Below are 24878 nucleotides of genomic sequence, written 5' to 3'. Positions count from 1 at the left end.
AACAGAACATTTGCCCATAACAAAAATGGCGGCGGTGCCAGGTCTCGGTGGTTGATTTTCAGCCTGCTCCTTAAGGCGTAGGGCGTTGATTGGCTAAGCTTTGTGGCGTCAACTCGTGTTGTCATAGCAGCGTCGTCTGATTTCGGCGATCGATTTTCAGCCTGAGCGCTGCGGAGTAGGACGTGGATTGGCTGTACTGAGTGACGTCACCACGTGTTGTCCCAGCAGCGGCGCCTGGTCTCGGCGATCGATTTGTCAGCCTGCGCGATGCGGCGCAGGGAAGTCGATTGGCCGGACTTAGTGACGTCACTGGCTGCGCGGCATCGTTTGAATCCGGGAGGGGGAGCGCCGCCTTATAAACGGAACCGGGTGAGTAACGGGGGCACCGGGCGTTATGGAGGGGGAGGCAGTCAGGTACCAGGGAGGTCAGGTCACGTGATTTCTCATATTGTTAAGAGTAACGCATTACAAATGGGCGCCCCGTTTTTGTTGTTATTTTTATTAAGGGGAGGAGGGGCACCTGTGAGGGGGCGTGGCTTGTGGCAGGACATGTGATGCCCTCCTCAGGGTCACAGCTCCTCACTTTACAGTGCTGTAAATGTCACAGTTCTGTTTTCTTTAGACGGTAGTGATGGCGTCTGACTGGTAATCCGGGGGGTCCGATTATCTGGCGTAATTCTCTATTCTTCTCTTTTCTGCCCGTTCAGCGAGGACAGCTTCTTTGGCGCGCTGGGCGCCATGTCTACTACCAAGATGGATGACGAGCAGAGCCTCCACGCCTTCATGCAGGATTTCCGGACGCGGTTTATCAGCCAAAACAGCGAAGAGATGTCCCCGCAGGAGATCAAGGACTCGTACAAGGAGTCGCTGCAGAAAATCAGCGGTGAGAGCAGCAATAGTGACCAGTGTGCAACACTACAACCCCCAGCATGCCAGAACAGCTACAGTGTGCAACACTACAACCCCCAGCATGCCCAGACAGCCACAGTACAATACTACAACCCCCAGTATGCCAGGACAGCCACAGTGTGCAACACTACAACCCCCAGCATGCCAGGACAGCCACAGTGTGCAACACTACAACCCCCAGCATGCCAGGACAGCCACAGTGTGCAACACTACAACCCCCAGCATGCCAAGACAGCCACAGTGTGCAACACTACAACCCCCAGCATGCCAAGACAGCCACAGTGTGCAACACTACAACCCCCAGCATGCCAGGACAGCCACAGTGTGCAACATTACAACCCCCAGCATGCCCAGACAGCCACAGTGTGCAACACTACAACCCCCAGCATGCCAAGACAGCCACAGTGTGCAACACTACAACCCCCAGCATGCCAAGACAGCCACAGTGTGCAACACTACAACCCCCAGCATGCCAAGACAGCCACAGTGTGCAACATTACAACCCCCAGCATGCCCAGACAGCCACAGTGTGCAACACTACAACCCCCAGCATGCCCAGACAGCCACAGTGTGCAACACTACAACCCCCAGCATGCCAGGACAGCCACAGTGTGCAACACTACAACCCCCAGCATGCCCGGACAGCCACAGTGTGCAACACTACAACCCCCAGCATGCCAGGACAGCCACAGTGTGCAACACTACAACCCCCAGCATGCCCAGACAGCCACAGTACAATACTACAACCCCCAGCATGCCCAGACAGCCACAGTACAATACTACAACCCCCAGCATGCCCAGACAGCCACAGTGTGCAACACTACAACCCCCAGCATGCCTAAACAGCTACAGTGTGCAACACTACAACCCCCAGCATGCCAAGACAGCCACAGTGTGCAACACTACAACCCCCAGCATGCCAAGACAGCCACAGTGTGCAACACTACAACCCCCAGCATGCCAAGACAGCCACAGTGTGCAACACTACAACCCCCAGCATGCCAAGACAGCCACAGTGTGCAACACTACAACCCCCAGCATGCCAAGACAGCCACAGTGTGCAACACTACAACCCCCAGCATGCCCGGACAGCCACAGTGTGCAACATTACAACCCCCAGCATGCCAGGACAGCCACAGTGTGCAACACTACAACCCCCAGCATGCCCAGACAGCCACAGTACAATACTACAACCCCCAGCATGCCTAAACAGCTACAGTGTGCAACACTACAACCCCCAGCATGCCCAGACAGCTAGAGTGTGCAACACTACAACCCCCAGCATGCTAGGACAGCCACAGTGTGCAACACTACAACCCCCAGCATGCCCAGACAGCCACAGTACAATACTACAACCCCCAGCATGCCCAGACAGCCACAGTACAATACTACAACCCCCAGCATGCCCAGACAGCCACAGTGTGCAACACTACAACCCCCAGCATGCCTAAACAGCTACAGTGTGCAACACTACAACCCCCAGCATGCCAAGACAGCCACAGTGTGCAACACTACAACCCCCAGCATGCCAAGACAGCCACAGTGTGCAACACTACAACCCCCAGCATGCCAAGACAGCCACAGTGTGCAACACTACAACCCCCAGCATGCCAAGACAGCCACAGTGTGCAACATTACAACCCCCAGCATGCCCAGACAGCCACAGTGTGCAACATTACAACCCCCAGCATGCCCAGACAGCCACAGTGTGCAACACTACAACCCCCAGCATGCCCGGACAGCCACAGTGTGCAACATTACAACCCCCAGCATGCCAGGACAGCCACAGTGTGCAACACTACAACCCCCAGCATGCCCAGACAGCCACAGTACAATACTACAACCCCCAGCATGCCTAAACAGCTACAGTGTGCAACACTACAACCCCCAGCATGCCCAGACAGCTAGAGTGTGCAACACTACAACCCCCAGCATGCTAGGACAGCTAGAGTGTGCAACACTACAACCCCCAGCATGCCAGGACAGCTACAGTGTGCAACACTACAACCCCCAGCATGCCAGGACAGCCACAGTACAACACTACAACCCCCAGCATGCCAGGACAGGCACAGTACAATACTACAACCCCCAGCATGCCCAGACTGCTACAGTGTGCAACACTACAACCCCCAGCATGCCCAGACAGCTACAGTGTGCAACACTACAACCCCCAGCATGCCCAGACAGCTACAGTGTGCAACACTACAACCCCCAGCATGCCCAGACAGCTACAGTGTGCAACACTACAACCCCAAGCATGCCAGGACAGCTACAGTGTGCAACATTACAACCCCCAGCATGCCAGGACAGCCACAGTACAACATTACAACCCCCAGCATGCCCAGACAGCCACAGTGTGCAACACTACAACCCCCAGCATGCCAGGACAGCCACAGTACAATACTACAACCCCCAGCATGCCCAGACAGCCACAGTGTGCAACACTACAACCCCCAGCATGCCAGGACAGCCACAGTACAATACTACAACCCCCAGCATGCCCAGACAGCCACAGTGTGCAACACTACAACCCCCAGCATGCCCAGACCGCCACAGTGTGTAACTCTACAACCCCTGCCATGCCTGGACAGTCATTGGAATTTTGCGCTTGCTGGGAGTTGTAGTTTAAGAAAAGCTGGACGCACCGACCACAATTTGTTTCATCTTGCCGCTCTTCTGCGTAGTCTGACATGAAATGGCGCGGATTCCTGTAACATTTTATTTTTCTTCTTCAGACTCTTTGAATAAAAAATACAGAGAAGGAGAAATGATGGTGGAGAAGATCCTGGAGTCCAGAGAAGGTAACGACAGATCCTTTCAGTTACGTCCGATAATCTTCTGGATCCTTCATAGTAAATCCCCTCCCTGTCATGTGACGTCTGCAGCCGAGAGCGCAGTCAATAGTAACTGCAGCGTCCAGGGGGGGGAAGTCACCTGATCCACCCCTCAAATACTGCAAAGTCGTCTTTATGTCTGGGAGCTTTTATTTAGCTGTGGACCTTGTAATTGTTTTTTTTTAATTTTTTAATGGAAACCTTTTATTCAAGAATTTAATGTGATAAGAAAAATGTATTAAAAATATTAATCATTTTATATGTAAATATAATTTTATAAAACCCCTCATACAGCTATAAAGGTATATAGTACATAGATCTATACCTATTTGTTTCTTTGTAGCTTTGTGAGGGCTTTTATAAAATCTTAATAAAATTATATAAATATATCTTATTATTATATTGAAATCATATTTCTTATTATGTGGTAAAAATACAAGGTCTCCATCTAAATGAAAAGTTAGAGCTCTAGGTAGGTGAGGTTAAAGGGGTACTCCGGTGGAAAACAAAGTCCTATGCAGTCAAGCTGCTGCTGTATTCAGTCTCTATGGGACGGACTATCATCCCTGTGAGGATCGCCCCCGACTGGTTTTGCTTGACTGCTGCTCCACATCTTCAGGGGGCACCGGACGCCAGTTCTGGTGATCAGCGGGTCCACCGGCGATCAGATAAGAGTGAAAATTTACAAAGGGAGGCGCCTATTGTAATGAAATCTAAATGTATATGTATGGAAGTGTTTCCCAGCTGGTGTGCCTCCAGCTGTTGCAAAACTACAACTCCCAGCATGCCTGGACAGCCGTTGGCCTACATCAGTGTTGGTCTACACAAGTGTTTTACAACCAGTGTGCCTCCAGCTGTTGCAAAACTACAACTCCCAGCATTCCTGGACAGCCACCACATGCTAGGAGTTGTAGTTTTGCAACAGCTGGAGTTACCCTGTTAATGAAACACTGCCCTAATACCTAGTACGGCCTAACAATTAATATGACTGCAGCTACTACAGCTTCTTAAGAATACTGAATGTCAGATCAGCCAAGTTATATACTAGTGTTTCCCAACCAGGATGCCTCCAGCTGTTGCAAAACTCCAACTCCCAGCATGCCCGGACAGCCGTTGGCCTACATCAGTGTTAGTCTACACCAGTGTTCTACAACCAGTGTGCATCCTGCTGTTGCAAAACTACAACTCCCAGCATGCTTGAAGTTGTAGTTTTGCAACAGCTGGAGGCACCCTGTTAGGGAATTACTGCTCTAATACCTACTACAGCCCCAAAATTAATATGACTGCAGCTTTCTAAGAATCCTGAATGTCAGATCTGCCAAGTTATATACTAGTGTTTCCCAACCAGGGTGTCTCCAGCTGTTGCAAAATTACAACTCCCAGCATGTTGGAATATATAGTAGTATATAGTATAGGTCAGTGTTTCCCAACCAGGTTTGCCTCCGGCTGTTGCAAAACTACAACTCCCAGCATGCCCGGACAGCCGTTGGCCTACATCAGTGTTGGTCTACACCAGTGTTTTACAACCAGGGTGCCTCCAGCTGTTGCAGAACTACAACTCTCAGCATTTCCGTACAGCCACCACATGCTAGGAGTTGTAGTTTTGCAACAGCTGGAGGCACCCTGTTAGGGAAACACTGCCCTAATACCTAGTACGGCCTAACAATTTATATGACTGCAGCTACTACAGCTTTCTAAGAATCCTGAATGTCAGATCTGCCAAGTTATATACTAGTGTTTCCCAACCAGGGCGCCTCCAGCTGTTGCAAAGCTACAACTCCCAGCATGCCCGGACAGCCGTTGGCTGTCCGGGCATGCTGGGAGTTGTAGTTTTGCAACAGCTGGTTGGTAAATACTTCGGTATGGAGACGACTCAGACAATTATAGAAGCCGTGACAGTCTCTCTTATCGTTCGGACGCTCGCCATTGGCGCCATATTTGTCTTGCGGCGTCTGGGTGACCTGCTCCCATGTCTTTCCTCAGACACCAAAAACCAGAATAAGCGAATTGAGGAGAAGAAGGAAAACGTCCTGAGGGAGATCGCCAGGGTGAAGGAGAACGAGAAGCTGAGCGCTGCGCTGTCCGAGCACATGCAGAGCTTACGAGAAGAGATCGCGCACAAGCGGGAGCGTAAGAGCCGCCCATAGCTGCTGTGTGATGAGACGTGTGTCAGGGAGGTGGATGATGGGGGTTATCTTCTCTTCTCCTTTCTCTTGCAGTTGCTTTGGCAAACAAAAAAGTGAATAAGGAGAAGCTGAAGGAGCTGCAGAACGCGGCCACATTATTCAAGGAGCGTCTGGGGCTGGACATCCGGAAACTACAAGGTAACTTATACAGCCGCCATACGGGGGATTCCGATTAGTGGGGTCCAAATGGAAGAAATATTTCAAAATGGGTAGATGATCTGTAAATGGCGCAGCTGGTACAGGAGGGTTCCGAACTGCGTCGTCTCCTTAGAAGGCAATGAGTTTCTGAAATGATTCCGGACACGTTCATTTTTTGGGGGGCGGACACCAGAAACTCAGCCACATGCACTGTGCCACAGATTGCCGTTTTTTAAAAGTAGAAATGCTGCGACTTTTCCTTGTTATAAAAAAAATTAAATAAAAAAGATATATATATGTGTAGTAAAAAAATAAAAATATGCTGCAGCATTTACAATAGCAGCACGTGAATGAGTGCAAAAAAAAATTGTTCCATTCACTGACAGCAAAGCTTTGCAGGACTTTACAATTTTAACACAAAGTATTTCTGAGGACTGCGGATCTTATCTTGGAATTGTGTAGGGGGTGACTGCAGCCCGGGGAGGGGTCCTGAGTGATCTGGGGGGGAGGGCAGGGTGTCATGAGTGATCTGGGGGGGGAGGGCAGGGTGTCATGAGTGATCTGGGGGGGGAGGGCAGGGTGTCATGAGTGATCTGGGGGGGGGGAGGGCAGGGTGTCATGAGTGATCTGGGGGGGGGGGGGGAGGGCAGGGTGTCATGAGTGATCTGGGGGGGGGGGGGGAGGGCAGGGTGTCATGAGTGATCTGGGGGGGAGGGCAGGGTGTCATGAGTGATCTGTGGGCGGGGGGGCAGGGGTCATCTTGGGGAGTGGGCAGGGGTCATCTAGGAGGGCGGGCAGGGGTCATCTGGGGGGTCAGGAGTGATTTGGGGGGGAGGGGGTCAGGAGTGATTTGGGGGGGGCGGGCAGGGGTCATGAGTGATCAGGGGGCATCTGGGGGGGTCAGGAGTGATTTTGGGGGGGGAGGGGTCATGTGTGATCTGGGAGGCGGGCAGGGGTCATGAGTGATCTGGGGGTGGGGGGTCAGGAGTGAGTTGGGGGGGGGCAGGGATCATCTGGGGGGTCAGGAGTGAGTTGGGGGGCAGGGGTCATCTGGGAGGCAGGGGTCATCTGGGGGGTCAGGAGTGAGTTGGGGGGGCAGGGGTCATCTGGGGGGTCAGGAGTGAGTTGGGGGCAGGGGTCATCTGGGGGATCAGGAGTGAGTTGGGGGGGCAGGGGTCATCTGGGGGATCAGGAGTGAGTTGGGGGGGGGGCAGGGGTCATCTGGGGGATCAGGAGTGAGTTGGGGGGGGGCAGGGGTCATCTGGGGGGTCAGGAGTGAGTTGGGGGGGGGCAGGGGTCATCTGAGGGGTCAGGAGTGAGTTGGGGGGGCAGGGGTCATCTGGGGGGCAGGGGGGTCATGAGTGATCGGGGTGGGGGGTCATCTGGGGGTGTCAGGAGTGAGTTGGGGGGGCAGGGGTCATATGGGGGGGTCATGAGTGATCTGGGGGGGCGGGCAGGGGTCATGAGTGATCTGGGGGGGCGGGGTCATCTGGGGGGGCAGGAGTGAGTTGGGGGGTCAGGGGTCATCTGGGGGTCAGGAGTGATCGGGGGGGGGGGCAGGGGTCATCAGTGATCTGGGGGTCATCTCCTGATCTGTTGTCTCTTCCAGGTGACAGGCTGCAGTTTGTCTTCAGGGGCATTAACCCCAAAGACCCGGAGGAGCCGTTTACCTTCATCATTTACTTCAATATGGAAGGAGAATATCAACGTAAGTGACGTCACTAGTAGAGAGGAGCGAAGTTACAGTAATTCGATTCGTCCCGCACTTCTCGGCTCGGCAGTTGCTGACTTTATCCTGTATAAATTAGTTTGGCTTTCAGGTGTCCGGTGGCTGGAAAATTGGATACAGTCCTAGGAGAGTCTCCAGCCACCGGAGCACCTGAAAGCCAAACTAATTTATACAGGATAGTCAGCAACCGCCGAGCCGAGAAGTTTGGGATGAATTGAATACTCCGCTCATCTCTAGTATTCAGTCTCTATGGGAAAGTCTCATCCTCCTTGTATGACAACAAGGAAACAGCAGACAGAACCTTTTTATTGCTTTCATGCAGTGCGTTTCCATGACTACAACTCTCAGCATGCTCTGATATTCAGAGTTATAGATGGCGCCCACTGCTGTTTATACAGAAGGTGTCACTGACAGGTGTCCTTCCTCTTTAGTCACAGGTTGTGATCCTCCCCTGGACTGCATGGCCGAGTACGAGAAGAAACTGCAAGAAACCAAGAACTTCCCTGCGCTGCTCGCCAACCTGCGCAAATCCTTTGCTGCGTTTTGTACACAAGGAAAATAATCTGTTTCCTCGTCCTCCACTTCTGTATGTTTTCTGCTTTATATGTTTTTGTATCGTCATAATAAAATGTCACTTTCTTGATAACCCTTAGTGTAGAGGTGCTGTGTCTGGGAGGTGGCGGCTGAACCAGGGTGCCTCCAGCTGTATCAAAACTACAACTCCCAGCATGCCCCCAGCTGTCTGGGCATGCTGGAAGTTTGTTTTGCAACAGCTGGAGGCACCCTGATTGGGGAAACACTGCTCTGAAGGTTGTCAGCCACCCTTGTATAGACAAAATTACTGCAGTCGGGGCCCCATGATCTTCGGAAGGGACCCCAGCTCTGAGAGGAGCACATGCTAATTCCATAGGGAATCAATTGTGTGTAGCATGTGCACCTCTCAGATAGGTGGGCGAAGCGCACATGCTACAGCTGTCACACCCCCTCCCATAGGCTTGCATTGAGGGGGGTGGAGCTGTGACATCACTATGCTCTGTCCCTGTGATCGCCAGTAATCAGACCCGGAGCGAGCACACACCGGGGGCTAATTCTAGCAGGGTGCGGCATGGAAGATAATGGGGGTCCCCAGCGGCGGGACCCCCGCGATCAGGCATCTTATCCTCTATCCTTTGGATAGGGGATAAGATGTCTTAGCACCGGAGTACCCCTTTAAGACTACATGGTGTGTTTTGTGAGTGGCCTTAGCAGGGGGAAATGTGGCTTAGTGCTGCTCAGCAGATTAACCTGGTGACAGCCTAAGAAGACGCATTGAATGTGTTTGGGTCCGAACCTTCCAATACATCAGATGTCACTCCAGCATGCAGTGTTTGAAACCCCATACTTATCTCCACCTCTGCCAGTAACCTGCTGCAAACACAGGCGTGATTACATCCCCCATCATTCACACAACGGCATTGTTTACATTCACTACGATTTCCGGGGCAGTGTAAGGTGAGTGCTACATGGTAACTTTGCCCATAGTAGGCCATACTCCATGAATTCTCCCGGATTCCCCTGATGACGCCACTGACCCAAATTAAACAACAAGCTGCTAAAAAAAAAAAAAAAGGTACTCTGGTAGAATTTTTTTTATTTTTTTATGAACTGGTGCCAGAAAGTTAAACAAATTTGTAAATTACTTCTATTAAAATATGTTTACCCTTCCAGTACTTATTAGCAGCTGTATGCTACAGAGGAAATTATTCTTTTTGAATTTCTTTTTTTTGTCTTGTCCACAGTGCTCTCTGCTGACACCTCTGTCCATGTCAGGAACTGTCCATAGTAGCATAGGTTTGCTATGGGGATTTTCTCCTGCTCTGGACAGCTGATATGGACAAAGGTGTCAGCAGAGAGCACTGTGGACAAGACAAAAAATAAATTAAAAAAAAAAGCAAAGAATTTCCTCTGTAGCATACAGCTGCTAATAAGTACTGGAAGGGTAAAGATATTTTAATAGAAGTAATTTACAAATTTGTTTAACTTTCTGGCACCAGTTCATTTAAATAAATGAGTACCCCTTTAAGTCACTTCAGATCAGACTGCAGTGTAAAGGATGGAGGTTAGAGTTGAGCGAACTTACAGTAAATTGGCTCGTAGCGAACCTCGCAGCTCGGCTGTTGATTACTTTAGTCTGCATAAATTAGTTCAGCTTTCCAAGGGCTCCGGTTGCCTGGAAAAGGTGGATACAGACCTAGGAGACCTTAGACTGTCATCCCAGACTTTTCCAGGCAACCAGAGCCCTTGGAAAGCTGAACTAATTTACGCAGACTAAAGTAATCAACAGCCGAGCTGCGAGCCAATTTACTGTAAGTTCACTCAGCTCTAATGGGGGTAGTAACATGTTACTACCCCCATTAGAGTTGAGTGAACTTACAGTAAATTGGCTCATAGCGAACCTCGTAGCTCGGGTGTTGATTACTTTAGTCTGCGTAAATAAGTTCAGCTTTCCAAGGGCCCTGGTTGCCTGGAATGACAGTCTTAGATCTCCTGCATCCACCTTTTCCAGGCAACCAGAGCCCTTGGAAAGCTGAACTAATTTATGCAGACTAAAGTAATCAACAGCCGAGGTTCGCTCAACTCTAATGGGGGCAGTAACATGTTAATTTGTTGTGTTTACTGTACAGAGCCAGGGACAACCTCCCTTCTTTACACTGCAGGCCTTTCCCGTGAGGGAGTGGGATCCTGATGGATTTAGTTAACCCTTTAAAGACACAGATGTTCTACATTCTCTCCAGGATATTAAAAGGTTTTCAATCTGTTTTATTGCAATGATTGCGGATAAATCTGGAGACACATGATCAGCGACATGGAGACATGACGCACAAGCAGCGGGTGGGCTGTGAGGGCAGCGGGGGGCCGAGCTGATACAGCCGAGCCCAGAGCTGCAAATGTCTCCTTACAGGAATCTCCCGACAACGATTAGGGGCCCTATCTCTACAAGAGAGAATACACAGGTTTAGGGGGAACAACACCCTAAATATAGGAAACACAACAGATTTCATTATAATTCAATTAAAAATGACACCCTGGCGACACAATACATAGCCTCACCCAGGGGTGCAGGAAAGATCCATGTCTCAGCCGGGATGTAATACTACAGGTGACCTATGGAGGGGAGGGGAAGGGCGAGCAGTGTAGCTAAATGCGATGACAGATTCAGGGGTTTCTGCAATACATGGGGGGACGCAGTCCAGGTCCTATCAGTCACGGATCAACACTAATCCAGTATTACTCAACAAGGGTGCCTCCTGCTGTTGCAAAACTACAACTCCCAGCATGCCCGGACAGCCTTCGGCTGTCCGGGCATGCTGGGAGTTGTAGTTTTGCAACAGCTGGAGGCACCCTGGTTGAGAAACACTGCACCAACCTATCAATGTCTATCTGCACCGCGGATGAGCAGTTTCTTCTGTCTGTATTAAAAAAAAAAAAAGGAATTAAAAACACGACGGGGGCTGGGCAGAGACGTCTGCTGTCTATAATAGACGGTGATTTTATCTGTCCCGTTAGCTACAATAATACTGCATCGCGTCCACCCGCTGCCTCTTCCGAGAACGAAGATCTTCAAAGAACTTCTGGATGTCTTGGGTCTGGACCACCTGAAAAAAATAAAAATAAAGCAAAATGTGGCATGAATGATATTTGGGAGGGGAGGTTCCACTACCAGATCCAGGATAGGGGGGAGAGAATGCATTACCTTTCCTTCTTCTGCAAATTTCTTCAGATAATCCTTCAGCTCCGTCTTCAGGTCATTATACTCTAGTAGAATAAGAAAACTACAATAAGCGATAGGGGCGGCCCAGGAACGAGGCGCCAAAACCTTACAGTGAATCAGACAACAGTTTTGCGGTAAACAGATACCAGGAAGGGGAGAGCAGCACAGAGCGTTCTTGGTAATGCAGGACAGAGAAAACAGCATTTTAACCCATTAACGACAATGGACGTAAATGTACGTCATGCTGAGGTGGTACTTAATGCACCATGACGTACATTTACGCTCCGCCATGACTGAGCACGGGACCGATGCTCGCATCATGCTCGGCAGGTCCCGGCTGCTATCAGCAGCCAGGGACCCGTTGGTAATGGCGGACATCTGCGAACGCGCGGATGTCCGCCATTAACCCCCCAGATGCCGTGATCAATACAGATCGCGCAGTGCGGCACTTTAAATGGATGATCGGATCACCCGCAGCGCTGCCGCGGGGATCCGATCATCCAGCATGGCGGCCGGAGGTCCCCTCACCCGGGGTCTTCTGCTCTGGTCTGAGATCGAGCAGACGATCACTGATAACACTGATCAGCGCTATGCATAGCACTGAACAGTATTAGCAATCAAATGATTGCTATAAATAGTCTCCTATGGGGAATATTAAAGTGTAAATAAAAAAAAAGTTAAAAAAAAAAAATTTATTAAAAAGAAAATAAATAAAAATAATGTGAAAAATCCCCCCCCCCCCAATAAAAAGGTTAAAAGTCAGTTTTTCCCATTTTACCCCCAAAAAAGTGTAAAATAATAATTAATACACAAATCTGGTATCGCTGCGTGCGTAAAGGTATGAACTATCATTGTTAATTATCCCGTATGGTGAACGGCATAAATGTAAAAAAATTTAAAAAAAAGTCAAAAATTGCTGCTTTTGTGTCACATTTTGTTCCAAAAAAAAAAAATGTATAAAAAATGTATAAAAAGTAAAACCTAAGCAAACGTGGTACCAATAAAAACTACAGATCATGGCGCAAAAAAATGAGCCCTCATATCGCCCCGTATGCGGAAAAATTTGAACGTTATAGGTGGTCAAAATAGGGCAATTTCAAACATACAAATTTTGTTAAAATAGTTTGAGATTTTTTTTTAAGTGGCACAATTATAGAAAAATATATAATCATGGGGATTATTTTAATCGTATTGACCCACAGAATACAGATAACCTGTCATTTTTACCGTAAAGTGTACAGCGTGAAAACAAAACCTTCAAAATTTGCTAAATTGCGGTTTTCTTTTCAATTTTTTCCACATAAATAATATTTGTTTGGTTACGTCGTACATTTTATGGTAAGTGATGTCATTACAAAGTACAATTGGTGACGCAAAAAACAAGCCTCATATGGGTCTGTGGAAATATTTAAAAAAAATAATAAATAAAAAAGGGTTATGATTTTTAGAAGGCGGAGGAGGAAAAAACAAAAAATGCAAAAATAAAATTGGTCTGGTCCTTAAGGGGTTAAAGGAGGTAAGAGTTGGCGGGGGTTGAAGCTTACCGCTGATGAGCTCCACCTGTTGGATGCGGTTCATAGTGCCGAGCGCGGTCATCAGGGGGTCGCTGCTCTCCTGCTCCTCCTCGGACTTCCCCTTGTGCTCATAGGCCTGAACGGTGTCACATTCATCTAACAGGAACAGAACTTCCAGCTCTTTGTACATTTTCTGCAGGGACAGAATAACGTAAGATAAAGGTGTAACACGGCCACGCACGGTATACAGTAGTGTTCCCATTCACCAGCTGTTGCAAAACTACAACTCTCAGCATGCCCGGACAGCCACCAGCTACCCACACTGCCACATGCTGTCCAGGCATGCTAGGAGTTGTAGTTTTGCAACAGCTGGAGGCTCCCTGGTTGGGAAACACTGGTATACACCGATGACCTGGACCCTCCCGGCAAGGCGCCATATTGTTCACACCTACCATGCACGTCTCGCAGCGGCACAGTTTACGCCGCCAGTTGCTCGGCCAGTAGGTGGCTGCATTTTCTCTGGGTTTCTGATATTCTTGATATTCTTGCAGTTTGCAGGGTTTGGCTTCTGATTTCATTTCTGTTTTCAAGGAGACGTCGCCATTTATGGGTTTCTAAAAAAATGTATCCAATGTTAATTAAAAAATATGAAATGATCATGCCAATAATATTAATGCCAATAATGCTAGTAAATAATGCTAATACATACTACTATTAATGCCAATAAGAATATCATCATCATCATCATCATCATTATTAGCATTAATATTAGCATTATTAATGCAATAATAATAATAATGCTAATAAATAATTCTAGTAATTAATGCTAATAATGATAATAATAAATGTATAATGGGAGTTCTGTAACAGCCAGAGAGATAGAGGTTGGAATAACTCAGCCATGAACAAATTGAATCCCTGTAAATTGATTCAAAAGACGCTGGATGTAGTTTTTGCGACCAACTTGAAAACCTCCATTCTTTACGCTACAGGAAAGGGAAAACATGCAGGGCCCTTGGAGTAGTTATGGCACCCAGAATGCAATCCTCCATACTTTACACTGCATCTCGGAAAATGCGCCTGACCTTTTATAAACTACCGTAGGTTTTTAATATGTATTTGCCATATAAGACGCACCAACTCCCCCCCCCCCCCTAGTTTTGGGGAAGAAAAAGTGCGTCCTATACGGCAAAAAATACGGTAAAAAGGTTTTATTAGGACCTTTTACAATGAGTAAATGAGATAAAAAAAAAAAAGCAGTGACACTCCACTCTAGTGTTTCCCAACCAGTGGACCTCCCCCAGTTACAAAACTACACCTCCCAGCATGTCCGGAACGCCGTTGGCTGTCCGGGCATGCTGGGAGTTGTAGTTTTGCAACTGGGGGAGCTAAGAGTTGTAGTCTAGCAACAGCTGGAGGCACATTGGTTGGGAAACACTGCTCTACTCAATGGTACTAGTGGAAGCCGCTACCTGGTCACAGCTGGTGGACGGGGCGGTCTCCTCCTCGCTCTTTATACTGGGACCATTATGCACCGTGCTGGTGTCCTCTGGACAGTCCTCAATCTTTACCTCCTGATCGACTTCCGCTGGAGTGATCTGGGTGACGACAGGGACTGGATGAAGCAAAAATCAACACATTAGTTACTGCGATATGTAAATCAGCCACATATATAGTCACATCCCGCATCTTTACTGACACAGAGCTCCAAATCCCCTGCAGATACAGAATTCTATGATACAACTGCAGGGAACTAGTCACCAACTTTGTTCTATTCTTATAGACATGTATGACTATGTGGGATTCGTCAGTCATATGGTCCCATTAATGAAGTGAATGTAAGTAATATGGTCCCATTAATGAAGTGAATGTCAGTCATATGGTCCCATTAATGAAGTGAATGTCAGTCGTATGGTCCCATTAGTGAAGCTGCAGGACTGGTTGGGGGGGGGGGGGGGGGGGTCTTACCTCCGATCTTGTTGCTGTAAGCCCAGAGGAAGGAGCAGCGACCCATGCAGCAGGGGCAAACCATCTCCTGATACTCCAGGTGTTCAGGCGGATTGGCTCCCAAGTGCTGGAACACAAAGGCGGCGTTACAATGTATCTACTTTATATTCAGCTGGTTGATCCCTTAAAAAGGGGTACTCCGGTGGAAAACAAACAAATTTGCTCCTGTTTGCTATGGGGATTTGCTCCTGCTGTGGACAGTTCCTGACACGGACAGAGGTGTCAGCAGAGAGCACTGTGGTCAGACTGGAAAGAACACACACAACTTCCTATGGAGTATTCTGCAGCTGATAAGTACTGGAAGGATTAAGATTTTTATACAGAAGGAATTTACAAATCTGTATGACTTTCTGGCACTAGTTGATTTGAAAACATATTTTTCCCCACCAGAGTACCCCTTTAACAGCACATTTTGGGAACTATGCAGCTGCTTCAGGCCGCTGTACTATTATGGTCCGGTGACCATACAAGCGTAACCCCATATATACAGTACTGCCAATACGCTACGCTTTTTATGGCTGGGGTCAAAGTCAGCTCCAATCCGGGCTGTCTATAGATTGAGATACTGCAGTTACAGTAGTGTTTCCCAACCAGTGTGCCTCCAGCTGTAGCAAAACTACAACTCCCAGCATGCCCGGACAGCCAAAGGCTGTCCGGGCATGCTGGAAGTTGTAGTTTTGCAACAGTTGGAGGCACCCTGGTTGGAAAAGCTCATTTATGTTTCAATGGGTGGGAGGGAATGGAATTATGGGATTTGTAGGCAAAGTAGTAAACTCAAACAGGAAATACCAGTTCGCAAAAATCTACAGTGTTCTGGTAATCTCACAACATAGCCATTTAGCCCCAAGACAAGTGCAGATCCTTCCTAAGCATGTCCATTACTGCCTTCCAGGTAAGTACTAAAATCACCTTATGGTGGAGAACCCCTTTAACCCTTCCTTCCCCTTGCAATACATTATATGTGCCCCAAAATGTTGACATCACACATTACAAGTCCCACAAAAAACGAGCCCTCGTAGTTAAGCAGATAAGCGTCTCACCCTCCCATGGAACCAATCTTCACACACGATGCATTGGATCATCTCGTCGGGGATCTACAAAAAGGAAGGAATCGTCATTACCTTATCGTCAGGCATGCTGGGATATGTAGTGCACAAGACAAAAAACATGCTGTAAAGCCTGCACAACTGGGAGAGAAACTCCAGATGAATATGTATAGCCTCTATGGTCAGTGACTCCAGTTTAGTTTGTCTATTGGAGTCTGAGCTCCACCTACTGTGATTAGAGGCTTTAGTTTCTGCTGCCCACCATGATTTACCCTGCAGCTCTGCTCTATTAGGACTGTGGGGAGGGATAACAAGTTGGCTGAACTGTCGACTGGAGTCCGAGGTGGTTTGGAATCTTCCTCCTGTCAAAGAGGCTTTAGTTTGTCTCGCCACCATGTTTACACTACAGCGTCGCTCTATAAGTACACAAGTGGCTCTAGCTTAGTATTTGAAGTCTCCTGTTTCCTCAAATGCTCTAAAGGGGTTATCCAAGAATAAAAACAGAGCTACTTCCTTCCAAAAACAGCTCCGCACCTGTCCTCAGGTTGTGTGTGGTATTACAATTTGGCTGCATTTACTTCAATGGAAGTGTGCAATACCACACACAACCTGAGGGCAGGAGTGGTGCTGTTCCACTCTGCATCTCCACCATGCTTTACACTGCAGGTCTACTCTATTACACAATCTTAGCAAGAAATCAGAAAGTGAAGGGATAATGTTACATTGCAGTATTGATAAAAGGTTATAAAGTAGGAAGAAAAAAAACAAAAGAAACAACGTCCGTTTCGCGGTTAAACGCAGCTTCAACTGGTTCCTATAGGAACCAGTTGAATCGGCGTTTAACCGCGAAACAGACGTTGTTCCAATGTCTGCTCCCTCTCTGTACCTTCTACCTGCCGATGTTTGTGAATAAATGTAAATTGTACCTGCATTGCGAAGTGCCATCCTTTTCATCTTCATGAACTGATTTGAAAAGACTTTGCTGCTACGGGATAGAGCACCGCTACATGGGGGACCACCTTGTAACCAGGTATATCTACTGTGGACCTCCTGCTATACGTGTCTATTTTGGAGCTAGTAGTGCCGACCACCCACGTCTGTGTTTGTTTCCCATCTCAACTAATGTAGTGATACTTGCAGGGCGCAGCCAATTAAATATTTCTGCAGTGTTTGCCTCCTTCTCCTAATGTTCTTGCTCCTTTCCTCCCTGCCTGACAGCTCATTGACCGGGTTACAGACCATCGCTCCACTCTAGAAGTCATGGTCAGTCAGGCTGATGGGCAGGATCATCAGGAAAAGGAGGCAAATTTACTGAATTAATCCTTAAAGGGGTACTCCGCCCCTAGACATCTTATCCCCTATCCAAAGGATAAGGGACAAGATGTCTGATTGCGGGGATCCGGCCGCTGGGAAACCCCACGATCTCTGTGCAGCAACCGGCATTGGTTTAGAACGCTGGGTATGGGCGGCAGGTCGTGACGTCAGGACTAGAGATGAGCGAACTTACAGTAAATTTGATTCGTCACGAACTTCTCGGCTCGGCAGTTGATGGCTTTTCCTGCATAAAATTAGTTCAGCTTTCAGGTGCTCCGGTGGGCTGGAAAAGGTGGATACAGTCCTGGGAGACTCTTTCCTAGGACTGTATCCACCTTTTCCAGCCCACCGGAAAGCTGAACTAATTTATGCAGGAAAAGTCATCAACTGCCGAGCCGAGAAGTTCATGACGAATCGAAGTTACTGTAAGTTCGCTCATCTCTAGTCAGGACCATGCCCCTTGTGACGTCATGACATGCCCCCTCAATGAAAGTCTATGGGAGGGGGCGTCAAGCCCCCTCCCATAGACTTGCATTGAGGGGGCGTAGTGTGACGGCACGAAGGGCATGGTCGTGATGTCACAACCCCGCCGCCCACTCCAAGAGTCCGGAACAAAATGTTCAAAACCCTGGTGCAGCGGAGTACCCCTTTAACATGACTGTGACAAGTTTCCCTTCATTAGTAAAGATGGAGATCCCCCTTCTTATTAGTAGAATAACACCGTTTCGGGTGCATTCAATAGTAGAAAGATTTTCTGCAATGATGCAAAGTTTCCCTTATCATGTAGAAGAGACTGTGTCCGTGCAGCCGCTCACCTCATCCTCTGGGTCGGGGTACGGTCTCTTACAGGTGCAGTACAGACCAAAGAAGTTCTCATTGTATTTGTTTCCTACATTCACGTTCTCCTTCTCCTAAAGGCAAAACAGAGTCGGCATAAGAAAACACAATGTGCAGCGACCATAGGGGATTACAGGGTTAATGAGCAGTGACAGAAAGCAAATCTGATGCCAGATTAGTGGAAATTACCATATTTTATACCTGATACATTTTGGATTAGAAAATATTCTGATTTATTAGATAAACACAAAAAAAAAAAAGAGATGGAAAAGTAGGAGAATTACTCCCGGCGCCCAGTGGGGAGGCGGCTGCTTTACGGCCATAAAGCCCTTTAATCTGACGTCTGATAATCCAGAATGTCACCACCTCATGTTTCGGTAATGCTGGATTGAATGATGTTAAGGTTATACGCACCGGGAACAGTTTACACTCCATCTGCTTGAATTTGCTGTTTCCACAGTCACAACGGAAGTTCCTGTGAAGAAATGAGAAGTATTTTGTTATATACAGTGTCCCCTCTGTATTATACATTATATTATTGGCCTCTATTCTATATTTCACTGTTTGTGCCCTTTATTATCTTCCCCCTATCTAGTAGCTGGTTACATCCATTTGGCACTCAGTCCCACAGCAATTCATTGTCTCTAGAGATGAGTGAACTTCCAGTAATTCGATTCGTCACGAACTTCTCGGCTCGGCGGTTGATGACTTTATCCTGCATTAATTAGTTCAGCTTTCAGGTGTCCGGTGGCTGGAAAAGGTGGATACAGTCCTAGGAAAGAGTCTCCAGCCACCGGAGCACCGGAAAGCTGAACTAATTTATACAGGATAAAGACATCAACCGCCGAGCCGAGAAGTTTGTGACAAATCGAAATACTGGAAGTTCGCTCATCTCAAATTGTCTCATAGATCCTGCTAAGTCAGTGTTTCTCAACCAGGGTGCCTCCAGCTGCTGCAAAACTACAGGCCATGTCTCTCTACAGGGATCTGGATCCATCTGACCAGGCCACGTTTCCCCATAGAGAACATGGTAGCAAAAAGGAAAGAATTTCTCCAAAAACAGGCTCTTCTCCCAATAAAAGGTTGTCTTTATTCCATCATGGTAAATATAAAGATTAAAAAGCACTTTCAACGCGTTTCTAGCTCGGACCGAGCTCTTTATCAAGACGTGCAACTCAATGTTTTCCCACAGAGATCTGGATCCATCATACCAGGCCATGTTTCTCTATAGAGATCCGGACCCATCTGACCAGGACATGTTTCTCTATAGAGATCCGGACCCATCTGACCAGGACATGTTTCTCTATATAGATCTGGATCCATCTGACCAGGTCATGTCTCTCTATAGAGATCTGGATCCATCTGACCAGGACATGTTTCTCTATAGAGATCTGGATCCATCTGACCAGGTCATGTTTCTCTATAGAGATCTGGATCCATCTGACCAGGACATGTTTCTCTATAGAGATCTGGATCCATCTGACCAGGCCATGTTTCTCTATAGAGATCTGGATCCATCTGACCAGGCCATGTTTCTCTATAGAGATCTGGATCCATCTGACCAGGACATGTTTCTCTATATAGATCTGGATCCATCTGACCAGGACATGTTTCTCTATAGATATCTGGATCCACCTGACCAGGACATGTTTCTCTATAGAGATCTGGATCCACCTGACCAGGCCATGTTTCTCCATAGAGATCTGGATCCATCTGACCAGGTCATGTTTCTCTATAGAGATCTGGATCCATCTGACCAGGACATGTTTCTCTATAGAGATCTGGATCCACCTGACCAGGACATGTTTCTCTATAGAGATCTGGATCCATCTGACCAGGACATGTTTCTCTATATAGATCTGGATCCATCTGACCAGGCCATGTTTCTCTATATAGATCTGGATCCATCTGACCAGGCCATGTTTCTCTATAGAGATTTGGATCCACCTGACCAGGACATGTTTCTCTATAGAGATCTGGATCCATCTGACCAGGCCATGTTTCTCTATAGAGATTTGGATCCACCTGACCAGGACATGTTTCTCTATATAGATCTGGATCCATCTGACCAGGTCATGTTTCTCTATAGAGATCTGGATCCATCTGACCAGGTCATGTTTCTCTATAGAGATCTGGATCCATCTGACCAGGCCATGTTTCTCCATAGAGATCTGGATCCATCTGACCAGGTCATGTTTCTCTATAGAGATCTGGATCCATCTGACCAGGCCATGTTTCTCCATAGAGATCTGGATCCGTCTGACCAGGGCATGTTTCTCTATAGAGATCTGGATCCATCTGACCAGGCCATGTTTCTCTATGGAGATCTGGATCCATCTGACCAGGCCATGTTTCTCTATAGAGATCTGGATCCATCTGACCAGGCCATGTTTCTCTATAGAGATCTGGATCCATCTGACCAGACCAGGTTTCTCTATAGAGATCTGGATCCATCTGACCAGGCCATGTTTCTCTATAGAGATCTGGATCCATCTGACCAGGTCATGTTTCTCTATAGAGATCTGGATCCATCTGACCAGACCAGGTTTCTCTATAGAGATCTGGATCCATCTGACCAGGACATGTTTCTTCACTGCTCAGAGACAAAGTTTTTGCTCCTTTGCCCCCCTGGTTCTTGCCTGTTTCCCATAGACACAATGGCGCTGGAGTTAGTCGTCTGCTGTTATAATCCATCTGTGTTAAGGGCAGTGAGTTGTAGGTGTGGACATGTTGGCTGGGCACAATGATGGCAGTGACATCCTGGCCACCAGAAATCTGGCCCTGATGACCAGGCTTCACTCCAAGTCACTGACTGATCCTCAGAAAACGAATCAATGGGTTTTATGGGTCACAGGTCTGATCTCCATAGAGGGAAGAGAGGGCCCCAGGCTCTAATATGGGGGTCATACAGTATATGTGATGGTGTATTATACAGTATATACTAGTATTCTGTACATTACATAGTCTCATCTATATAGGGCCCCCAGGAACATGACAAACCTCTTGGTATAAAGCTCGAACAAGTGGTGGCCCTCGTGACACTTATAGGTGCAGGCCAAGCAGATCCCAGCCGGCTCCTCGTTTTTGGGGGTGCACGTGTTACACGCATACAGCGCCTGCCGCTTCACATAACCCTGCAAACAACACAGACAACATGGTCAGCGACAGGTCACGGGGGAGGGGGTTACGGGGGTCTCTGGTATAACAGAGGTCACTGTCAGGAGATTATGGGGGGGTCTCTGGTATAACAGGGGTCACTGTCAGGAGATTATGTCAGGAGATTATGGGGGTCTCTCTGGTATAACAGGGGTCACTGTCAGGAGATTATGTCAGGAGATTATGGGGGTCTCTCTGGTATAACAGGGGTCACTGTCAGGAGATTATGGGGGTCTCTCTGGTATAACAGAGGTCACTGTCAGGAGATTATGGGGGTCTCTCTGGTATAACAGAGGTCACTGTCAGGAGATTATGGGGGGGCCTCTGGTATAACAGAGGTCACTGTCAGGTGATTACGGGGGTCTGCAGTATAACAGGTGTCACTATGAGGAAATGATGGGGGTCTGTAGTATAACAGGGGTCACTATGAGGAAATGATGGGGTCTGCGGTATAACAGGGGTCACTATGAGGAAATGATGGGGGTGCGCGGTATAACAGGGGTCACTATGAGGAAATGATGGGGGTCTGCGGTATAACAGGGGTCACTATGAGGAAATGATGGGGGTCTGCGGTATAACAGGGGTCACTATGAGGAAATAATGGGGGTCTGCGGTATAACAGGAGTCACTATGAGGAAATGATGGGGGTCTGCGGTATAACAGGGGTCACTATGAGGAAATGATGGGGGTCTGCGGTATAACAGGGGTCACTATGAGGAAATGATTGGGGTCTGCGGTATAACAGGGGTCACTATGAGGAAATGATAGGGGTCTGCGGTATAACAGGGGTCACTATGAGGAAATGATGGGGGTCTGCGGTATAACAGGGGTCACTATGAGGAAATGATGGGGGTCTGCGGTATAACAGGGGTCACTATGAGGAAATGATGGGGGTCTGCGGTATAACAGGGGTCACTATGAGGAAATGATGGGGGTGCGCGGTATAACAGGAGTCACTATAAGGAAATGATGGGGGTCTGCGGTATAACAGGGGTCACTATGAATAAATGATGGGAGTCTGCGGTATAACAGGGGTCACTATGAGGAAATGATGGGGGTCTGCGGTATAACAGGGGTCACTATGAGGAAATGATGGGGGTCTGCGGTATAACAGGGGTCACTATGAGGATATGATGGGGGTCTGCGGTATAACAGGGGTCACTATGAGGATATGATGGGGGTCTGCGGTATAACAGGGGTCACTATGAGGATATGATGGGGGTCTGCGGTATAACAGGGGGTCACTATGAGGAAATGATGGGGGTCTGCGGTATAACAGGGGTCACTATGAATAAATGATGGGAGTCTGCGGTATAACAGGAGTCACTATGAGGAAATGATGGGGGTCTGCGGTATAACAGGGGTCACTATGAGGATATGATGGGGGTCTGGGGTATAACAGGGGTCACTATGAGGAAATGATGGGAGTCTGCGGTATAACAGGGGTCACTATGAGGAAATGATGGGGGTCTGCGGTATAACAGGGGGTCACTATGAGGAAATAATGGGGGTCTGCGGTATAACAGGAGTCACTATGAGGATATGATGGGGGTCTGGGATATAACAGGGGTCACTATGAGGAAATGATGGGAGTCTGCGGTATAACAGGGGTCACTATGAGGATATGATGGGGGTCTGCGGTATAACAGGAGTCACTATGAGGATATGATGGGGGTCTGCGGTATAACAGGAGTCACTATGAGGATATGATGGGGGTCTGCGGTATAACAGGGGTCACTATGAGGATATGATGGGGGTCTGCGGTATAACAGGAGTCACTATGAGGATATGATGGGGGTCTGCGGTATAACAGGGGTCACTATGAGGAAATGATGGGGGTGCGCGGTATAACAGGAGTCACTATAAGGAAATGATGGGGGTCTGCGGTATAACAGGGGTCACTATGAGGAAATGATGGGGGTCTGCGGTATAACAGGGGTCACTATGAGGAAATGATGGGGGTCTGCGGTATAACAGGGGTCACTATGAGGATATGATGGGGGTCTGCGGTATAACAGGGGTCACTATGAGGATATGATGGGGGTCTGCGGTATAACAGGGGTCACTATGAGGATATGATGGGGGTCTGCGGTATAACAGGGGGTCACTATGAGGAAATGATGGGGGTCTGCGGTATAACAGGGGTCACTATGAATAAATGATGGGAGTCTGCGGTATAACAGGAGTCACTATGAGGAAATGATGGGGGTCTGCGGTATAACAGGGGTCACTATGAGGATATGATGGGGGTCTGGGGTATAACAGGGGTCACTATGAGGAAATGATGGGAGTCTGCGGTATAACAGGGGTCACTATGAGGAAATGATGGGGGTCTGCGGTATAACAGGGGGTCACTATGAGGAAATAATGGGGGTCTGCGGTATAACAGGAGTCACTATGAGGATATGATGGGGGTCTGCGGTATAACAGGAGTCACTATGAGGATATGATGGGGGTCTGCGGTATAACAGGAGTCACTATGAGGATATGATGGGGGTCTGCGGTATAACAGGGGTCACTATGAGGATATGATGGGGGTCTGCGGTACAACAGGGGTCACTATGAGGAAATGATGGGGGTCTGCGGTATAACAGGGGGTCACTATGAGGAAATAATGGGGGTCTGCGGTATAACAGGAGTCACTATGAGGATATGATGGGGGTCTGCGGTATAACAGGAGTCACTATGAGGATATGATGGGGGTCTGCGGTATAACAGGAGTCACTATGAGGATATGATGGGGGTCTGCGGTATAACAGGGGTCACTATGAGGATATGATGGGGGTCTGCGGTACAACAGGGGTCACTATGAGGATATGATGGGGGTCTGCGGTATAACAGGAGTCACTATGAGGATATGATGGGGGTCTGGGATATAACAGGGGTCACTATGAGGAAATGATGGGAGTCTGCGGTATAACAGGGGTCACTATGAGGATATGATGGGGGTCTGCGGTATAACAGGAGTCACTATGAGGATATGATGGGGGTCTGCGGTATAACAGGAGTCACTATGAGGATATGATGGGGGTCTGCGGTATAACAGGGGTCACTATGAGGATATGATGGGGGTCTGCGGTATAACAGGAGTCACTATGAGGATATGATGGGGGTCTGCGGTACAACAGGGGTCACAGTACTGGGGTCCCGGTACCTCCGGGTACGAGCACTTTTCGGCGTCGCTCCCGCCCAGCACGGCGCAGGCCTCGTCCTCCAGGGCGTCATCCTCCTCCAGGACATCGAGCAGGGACAGCACCGGCTCCTCCCCGGCCGCCTCCTCCGCGCTGCGCTTCTCTCCCTGCCCGTTTGCCGCCATAAGCAACAGTAGAAAGAAGAGGAAATAAGAAAAGAAACTTCCGGTGGTGGAGGGCGGAAGTCATCAGGAAACAATCAACTTCCGGTTTTGGGGGGCGGAAGTTACTCCTTTCTTTTCCTCATCTGTATTGTACATCTATCT

The 24878-nt window shown here is 48.3% G+C and overlaps 2 protein-coding genes across 2 annotated transcripts; one reads left to right on the top strand and one right to left on the bottom strand.

The window, feature by feature from the left end:
* Window positions 1-191: 191 nt before the first annotated feature.
* SPC25 (SPC25 component of NDC80 kinetochore complex) lies at window positions 192-8459 on the top strand. The gene is made up of 7 exons (XM_056546335.1): window positions 192-369; window positions 708-883; window positions 3645-3710; window positions 5727-5873; window positions 5963-6067; window positions 7677-7775; window positions 8228-8459. Exons 2-7 carry the CDS (start codon window positions 739-741, stop codon window positions 8356-8358), a joined length of 693 nt encoding a protein of 230 aa, XP_056402310.1. The 5' UTR covers window positions 192-369; window positions 708-738; the 3' UTR covers window positions 8359-8459.
* A 2795-nt stretch (window positions 8460-11254) lies between these two features.
* On the bottom strand, window positions 11255-24874 carry UBR7 (ubiquitin protein ligase E3 component n-recognin 7). Its single transcript, XM_056545272.1, has 11 exons — window positions 24576-24874; window positions 21266-21399; window positions 18680-18740; window positions 18244-18339; window positions 16109-16162; window positions 15030-15135; window positions 14534-14676; window positions 13514-13675; window positions 13092-13254; window positions 11530-11591; window positions 11255-11431 (listed from the first exon to the last, which is right to left on the bottom strand). Exons 1-11 carry the CDS (start codon window positions 24735-24737, stop codon window positions 11339-11341), a joined length of 1236 nt encoding a protein of 411 aa, XP_056401247.1. The 5' UTR covers window positions 24738-24874; the 3' UTR covers window positions 11255-11338.
* Between the last annotated feature and the right edge of the window lie 4 nt (window positions 24875-24878).

This window comes from Hyla sarda, chromosome 11, assembly GCF_029499605.1.
Source record: "Hyla sarda isolate aHylSar1 chromosome 11, aHylSar1.hap1, whole genome shotgun sequence".
Lineage (NCBI taxonomy): Eukaryota > Metazoa > Chordata > Amphibia > Anura > Hylidae > Hyla > Hyla sarda.
Note: the sequence above shows the minus strand (reverse complement) of the source record. Positions and strands in the feature narration are given on the sequence as shown.

Excerpts from the sequence above, each read along its gene's own strand:
- SPC25 (XM_056546335.1), top strand. The coding sequence starts at position 739 with ATGTCTACTACCAAGATGGATGACGAGCAGAGCCTCCACGCCTTCATG. Across the intron at positions 3,711-5,726 it reads GATCCTGGAGTCCAGAGAAG|ACACCAAAAACCAGAATAAG; the intron begins GTAACGACAGAT and ends GTCTTTCCTCAG. Across the intron at positions 6,068-7,676 it reads GGACATCCGGAAACTACAAG|GTGACAGGCTGCAGTTTGTC; the intron begins GTAACTTATACA and ends TGTCTCTTCCAG.
- UBR7 (XM_056545272.1), bottom strand. The coding sequence starts at position 24,737 with ATGGCGGCAAACGGGCAGGGAGAGAAGCGCAGCGCGGAGGAGGCGGCC. Across the intron at positions 18,741-21,265 it reads TTCGAGCTTTATACCAAGAG|GAACTTCCGTTGTGACTGTG; the intron begins GTTTGTCATGTT and ends ATTTCTTCACAG. Across the intron at positions 13,255-13,513 it reads GCCGCTGCGAGACGTGCATG|AAAATGTACAAAGAGCTGGA; the intron begins GTAGGTGTGAAC and ends CTGTCCCTGCAG.